The sequence below is a fragment of the Nilaparvata lugens genome, chromosome 8 (assembly GCF_014356525.2).
Source record: "Nilaparvata lugens isolate BPH chromosome 8, ASM1435652v1, whole genome shotgun sequence".
Classification (NCBI taxonomy): Eukaryota; Metazoa; Arthropoda; class Insecta; order Hemiptera; family Delphacidae; genus Nilaparvata; species Nilaparvata lugens.
In genome coordinates this window covers 7,831,870-7,839,499 of record NC_052511.1, presented here as the reverse complement: position 1 = coordinate 7,839,499, position 7,630 = coordinate 7,831,870, and the positions used below count along the sequence as shown (strand labels likewise).

Genomic DNA, 7,630 nt, shown 5'->3' with positions numbered 1-7,630 from the left:
TGGGAGAGGAATAGCACAAGGTTACCTTATTTTTTCTCTCCCGATCATCTTGATGATTTACTTATTGTATGAATCAATCAATCAATAAAATAGTGGTTTATTTTTCACGATACAAATAAAACTGATGTAATAACATTGGTAGATGAAATAATAAGATAATCGTGAAAAATAAACCACTATTTTATTGATCGATTGATTAAAATTGAATCATTTTAATTTAAAAATTGATATAAAATTTTATTTTATTACCTGACGATGGTGTGATCGCCGAAACTAGATGTTGAACTATTTTAAAGTTTTTTTTTAAAAAAAAAGGGTACTTCAAGATTTTTATATTGTTTTCATTAACTTAAAAAGGAGCCCATGTGAATGAAGTGTTTTTATGAGATAAACTTGTACTATTATTCTTCCAAATTCATAGGTGTTGACACAGTCCAAGAATAAAATTGAATCCGAATAGTATTGATATTTTATTGGCGTACCTGTCTGATGTTAGGTTCGTTCGAAAGTTTGACTAGAAGGTGCAGAAGAGCACTGTGCGCTTTGGACGCGGCCTGAGGCGAGCAGTTGGCGGTGATATGCTGGACTAGGTTGTACCAATGTACTTCGATGAAAATCGCTCCCAAAATGTGTGACAATCGGGCAAGAATTGATCTACAATTTAAACAAAAAAATTCAAGTGGAAAAGATTGAGCATGGAAATCTCTACAATTGATGTTCAGTAACATTTTCGCCTAAAATCAAAAATAAGCTCGAAAGTCGAGAAAATGTGATTATCCAATTGCAAACTGTTGGCAACTGTTGATTCTATTAAATCATTCACTATGAAGAGATAGCAGACCTCGTGTGTCTCCAGCGTTATTGTCCTGTCACCAGCTGGCTCAGATCTTTGAATAGCAGAGTTAAGATGCGCGTGAACACTAGCGTCAGGTGATCAATTTTCATAACGGCAAGGAAAGTTGTGTGAGTGCGCCCCACCAGATTTTTCATGTTTGTAATTATTTCTATGTTTTATGCTGACAGACGTGACAGCGCTACATGGAAAGTTGTTTAGTCGTGACCAAATGATTCCTTCCTTCAAACAGTCGTTCTAACATGGCCGACAAGAAAAGACTGTCTGTTGAACAACGAATAAAGACAGTGTTGTTTTTTAACTAAACAAAAAGTGCGGTGCTCAAACAGAGACGGTTTCGTGCTCATATTCAAACTCGCTGGTCACCATCATTTATAACTATTCCTAGAATTTATGAACAATTTAATAGTGATTGATACACAGTATTTGATAGTAAACGTCAACGACCTTCCACTTTCACTACCACTCCACAGAGTGATAAACCCATTTATTAAGTAGGATAAGAGTCACTGAATTATAATTATTGAAATATAATTTTCATATATAAATGTGAACAACTATAGTGAGGTCCACGTTATAATGGCAGTGAGTGATTTGCAATGGTATTGCCATCTTTGTCTATCGTTCAACAAAGCAGATGGCGCTATCTCTTTCACGCATTGCGATGTTGCCACATCGTTTATCAACAATGTAGAAATTCAACTAATTGACAAAATAGTCAATCTCAATCATGAAAATTTGCTATCACATCTTTAAAAAATATATTTTCTTGACAAATGAAATATGATTAACCATTTTTAACAATAATGAACAGTTAAATTCATCAGATATACCGGTATCAGCTGTTTGGGTGGCAAGGCTGAGATCTGGCAACCCTTTTCTCCTATCTTCCTACACTGCCATTATAACATGGACCTCACTATAAAAGACTTTTCCTATTTCGAACTATTTGTAACCTTAACTAAATTTGGGAGAGGAATAGCACAAGGTTACCTTATTTTTTCTCTCCCGATCATCTTGATGATGTACTTATAGTATGAATCAATCAATAAAATAGTGGTTTATTTTTCACGATACATATGAAACTGATGTAATAACATTGGTAGATGAAATAATAAGATAATCGTGAAAAATAAACCACTATTTTATTGATCGATTGATTAAAATTAAATCATTTTTATTTAAAAATTGATATAAAATTTTATTTTATAACCTGACGATGGTGTGATCGCCGAAACTAGCTGTTGAACTATTTTAAAGTTTTTTTAAGAAATAAAGGGTACTTCAAGATTTTTATATTGTTTTCATTAACTTAAAAAGGAGCCCATGTGAATGAAGTGTTTTTATAAGATAAACTTGTACTATTATTCTTCCAAATTCATAGGTGACGACACAGTCCAAGAATAAAATTGAATCCGAATAGTATTGATATTTTATTGGCGTACCTGTCTGATGTTAGGTTCGTTCGAAAGTTTGACTAGAAGATGCAGAAGAGCACTGTGCGCTTTCGAAGCGGCCTGAGGCGAGCAGTTGGCGGTGATATGCTGGACTAGGTTGTACCAATGTACTTCGATGAAAATCGCTCCCAAAAATGTGTGACAATCGGGCAAGAATTGATCAACAACCTGAAAAAACGAGCAATTCATCAAAACCTATTCGATTCTTCTAGTCTATCAATATATTTATTCTAAATAAATCAAAGATTTTTTAATTGTCATTAACAGCGACATGTATAGACAACGTCAACAAATTAAAAAAATTGAATTTAAAGAAAGATAAAAATTTCAGTACCCTTTTAGAAATATTTTATCACAACATGTTTCGGACATTCAAGTCATTTTCAAAAATTTTCAAAAATGGCATAAATGTCCGAAACATGTTGTGATAAAATATTTCTAAAAGGGTACTGACATTTTTATCTTGCTTTATATTTATATTACAAGTAGCCCTATACAGAAAAGAGATAAAAATCTCTATTATATTAAAGCTGCAATAGTATGCTTAAAATTTGTGTACGTTATACAAATCCATGAAATTATTCACAAGAACTTTCACTCCTGGATTACCATTGACTTGGTTGACAATAATTTGTAGCTATAGTAATCTGTTTATACTTAGTTACTCTACATAACCTGCTATGATTATACTGGATTTTTTGCAAGTGAAAAGAACTAAATGATAATAATATTAATAATATAATTGCTTACTCTTAGCATAAGATCGATATCCTGAAACGAAGGCATGAACCGGTTCCAAGGCAGTGTGAGCAGGCGACTGTGCATCAAGTTCAGAATGTGTTCCTTGACTGACGCATGAGCATATTTTATCACATAAAATTGCCAAACAAAGCTTAAAATATTTGTGCAGCCTGAAAAGTAAAAGAAAAAATTATTTGAAGATTATCAAAAGAAGAGTAGAGATTATTTGCAGTATTTCTCGAGTATCAAAATTGAGGATATAAAAATCAATTGATGGAATTGGATGGGATTTTTGATTTTGTATTTTAGTATTTACAATTTAGGTGGAATTTCAATAAATATAAACCTAAAATAAATATATGTTTCACTTATCTTAATTAAGAACCACAGTACTTTACATACAATACTTAATTTATTGATGGAAATTACTGAGATATTGCAATTATTCAAGTGCTAATGAATTAATTATTATTATTAAATTAAAATCCAAATTAAATGCTGTATTCACCCCGAAGACTTCTGCTACTGCAAATATTGACAACAGGGTAAACAGCTAGAGGGAAATTCGATGTTCAAGAATTATTTGTCAGCCCGGGAAATAACAAATCCCGGGCTGACAAATAATTTTTGAATAGTAGCGCTCATCGAAATTCCATCTAGTTGTCAATATTTGCAGTAACAGAAGTCTTCGGGGTGAATTACAGCATTTAATTTAATAATAATAATATCTAATTTATTTATTTAATATTTTATACCTTCATTGCACGGGGGCAAATCAGGAGATCGAGCCGGCCATTGTAAATCGCCTCTAATTAAGGTAAGGCATTCTGGGAAGCATTCCTTCAAAACAGCCATTTTGTAAATTATATTAATTTTGTATAGAGATGAAGGTCTTCGTGAAGAATCCTTCTCAGAGAACGATCAGTAAGTCCAAGGGCTGACGCATTTTTGCGTGCGTCTCGGAGACTGCAAAATTGAAGTTCTCACTGTCTCGAAGTTTTCACGTGATCTAATGGGCCGTGGAACTTCGGATCTTCGTTTTATTGTATTATAGTGAGGTCCAGAAAATTGCAATATCAACGTAATATACCACACAAGGACCTCAAGTTATAGGAAAAGATGCATTTCAAAAAAAGAAAATTATGATGCCTCACTTTGATGATGAATATATATTAATTAATGTATTTTTAGAACTCGTGGTTGGGGCTCAAGGCTTATTTTTCCAGTCACGCTAAAAACCTTTGTAATTTAATGATTATTTTTATCTGTAAAAATATTTCTTGTATTTGCAAATAAATTGGTGACCTGGTAAGGTATCGAGCATGAATCGTATGCACTCGGTGAACATGGCGGCCATTTTGTTGGCGTGCGCCACATCGGTGACAATCCAGGGCGGCAAAACGGATCGGTCGTCGGTCAGTTGCTGGATCCAAGCAGCCGTTGGCTCGGACAGGTTGCGGGTGAAGTACGGGTTTAGCCACGGCGAGAATAGACTCTCTAGAAGCGGCCACAACTGTTCACTCACTGCAACACACAAGCAACAAAAATTCAGTTACATTCGATGAATTTAATTGATGATTGCACATAAGGGTGTGATCACAATGGATGACTATTATAATTATGCAGGTGAACGCAGATGTATTGTTTCACAAAACAATTACAGATTCATAAAACATCAATAAATATACTGCAGTAGGCGTCCTGTTGCGTTTTCTCCGTGACTTTGAACCAAGGTCTATAAATACACGTCATGACACTCGTGTTCCTAATGGAGCGGCCATTTTATGGGGTCTAAATGGCGGTACATTTGAAAATCCAATCTAATCCAATTTGCTCGTAACAAAATTATGCATTTTGAAAACAATATTCTAGTTCAGATAATATGTGAATTCAGGTTTTCAATTTTTTAATAATGAAATTTCAATAATAAATGCTTCAATTATCTACAGATGGAAATAAATTGGAAGTTGCATTTGTTTAAATGCTAATTAATGAATAATTATTATTAAACGAAATTCCAATTAAATGCTGTAAATCACCCCGAAGACTTCTGCTACTGCAAATATTGACAACAGGGTAAACAGCTAGATGGAAATTCGATGAGCGCTACTATACAAAAATAATTTGTCAGCCCGGGAAACGAACCCAGTACCTCCAGATTGCCGGTCAGGAATGCTTACCCTTGCACCAAACTGACAATCTCCGTATACAAAAATAATTTTTGTATAGTAGCGCTCATCGAATTTCCATCTAGCTGTTTACCCTGTTGTCAATATTTGCAGTAGCAGAAGCCTTCGGGGTGATTTACAGCATTTAATTATAATTTCGTTTAATAATAATAATGCTTCAATTATCCATTTATTTATTATTAAAAATTATTAATATTCTTTGTAACTCAAGTATTATGATTCATAAGGCATTGGGATGTGCCTGCACTTTTTAAAAGATAATAGATAAGATAATTTTGAATAAAATTTAGAATTTAGAAATAGGCCGACACATCTAGAAAATACCTGAGTCTATACCTAATTCATGCAGGTGAACGGGCTAGAGTCAAGAAAACTTCAATTAATCTTGCCATGCCTGATTTAATAGGTTTATACTATAGAAAATCACTACAATTTGAAATAATTGAAAAATACAAACAGTTTCAATAAACATTGGCAACTAAAATCGAACAACAGAAACAACAATTTCATGTTACTTTGTTGACATTCTTCATCTGATTCGGGGGCGCATTACTATCCCCGTTTAGATAGCAATACGTCACAAAACCAAACAATATCAGTCATCAAATAACAAATAATTAACTTCAACATAAATTACTCAAGAAAGAAAAGCCCGTTGAACCCAAGTTTCGTCGATAGTAACCCATATAACCCATTTCATAATAATTTTGAATCCCCACTTTTGATTGACATTCTCGAATGAACCTTTGTTTCACTACACTGCACTTTCGTTGGTTTGTACGTTGCTTTATCGTCGGGGTTACAGTACCTTGTTTTTGGCGGTGAGCTTTTACCGGTTGAATTTGGCTTGACGGCGACGTCCTCTTACGTCCCTAGACCTGTCGTCTGAACGGGTGTCTTGAAGCGGTGTTACATAAAGTTGCGGAACCAAAGGGGTGGTAGTACAAGAAGTTGGTTTGGGGACACACATGAACCGCTGTAAATAAATGTATTACAGCATTAATTTCTAACTCTTCCTACAATTCATCAAAAGCTAAAACAGGAGTTATCTATTGATTACAATTAATTAAATTCTTCATTCTTTGAATCCTCATTTTATATAGATTTTTATCTTTAAACTACTGATTCTTTTTATCAGAATTAATGGATCTTTCTTCACAAATAATTCAAATTGAAATGATGCTAACTTATATGATATTTTTCGTTTGGTTTGCGAAATCAATATAATTTTTCATATAGTAGCTCGGCTAGTATTGTTGGAAACTTGTGCGCCAGCCAACATTTATTTTATTTATTATTTATGAACTATAGGACGCAATCCAAGTGTAAATAACGGGCATTCGCCCAAAACTGCTCAGAACCTTAATTAAAAATGAACATTCCAGAGTTTATGATTTGATTTACCTACAATACAAGTCCAAAAACTAGTATCAACTGAAATTATGAATTTATCACCTAATAAAACAAGACACTTTATAACACAATAAAAGAAAAAAATATTGAAAATTTCACTTTAAGGAAAGATAATGTTTGCCTTATAAGATTCATCTTGTGGAATTTTTACCTTTAATTAAATAAAATTAGTAGACACATAGAAAATAATTTAAATTGTATTAAAATTTGAACATTCATTAATATTAATTTCCTGGAAAAGAAAAACTTTCTTCTTCGTCTATTAAGATTTCTATCATAAAAAATTTACTAAATCATTCGACAGCCTTAATGACATAAGAAAACAGAGTCTGAAAAATATAAATTAAAAAATGTCATAAACTCAATATGAACATAATCTTAAAAGTTTCATTCCAATTTAAAGGCTATCTTCCTGACTTTCAGCAATACTCTACGATAATATATCTCCAGAAACAATAACTCAAATGTAACGTAACTGAAAACTTTCTATACTTCTGTAGAAAAAAATTATAAGTATCTTCCATCACTAATAAAATCAAAAGGATTATTCTCAATCAATATTATTAACTTGAAAAATAACAGGCTTGTTGATAAAATCTTTTGATTGAAGTTTCACTTAATTAATTTCCCTAAATTATATTTTAACCTTAGTTTACGTACCTTAGCGGTTATTTGAAGAAACAATTATTCGTACATGATGAAGAAACACAATTAAACCTTTCAGGACATGGCACTACTAGTAAATTTAAACATTAATAAAAAATAAAACTAGCTCCTACATTAACTACTGAAATAAACTTATAAACCTGCCCAAAAAGGGGGAAACATAGTGACTACATCTTTACTCTCGTAGTGCTCCTAGCAAAGTGTCCTCCGGAACGTAATCTGGTCTCTCGACTGGGGAATCCCCACTACTGTATTTAGAAACAGGTCTCCTATTGGGCGAATGGAATCAATTTGACCAATCGTCGCGTGGC

General features: G+C 33.0%; 1 protein-coding gene across 1 annotated transcript in view; it reads right to left on the bottom strand.

Annotated features, from left to right (window-relative positions):
- LOC111052502 (ectopic P granules protein 5 homolog) overlaps positions 1-7,630 on the bottom strand; it is a 117,723-nt gene that overhangs the window by 24,253 nt on the left and 85,840 nt on the right. Inside the window, 3 exon segments of the mRNA XM_039435062.1 lie at positions 2,299-2,478; positions 3,061-3,221; positions 4,357-4,575. Coding sequence (XP_039290996.1) covers positions 2,299-2,478; positions 3,061-3,221; positions 4,357-4,575 — 560 coding nt within the window.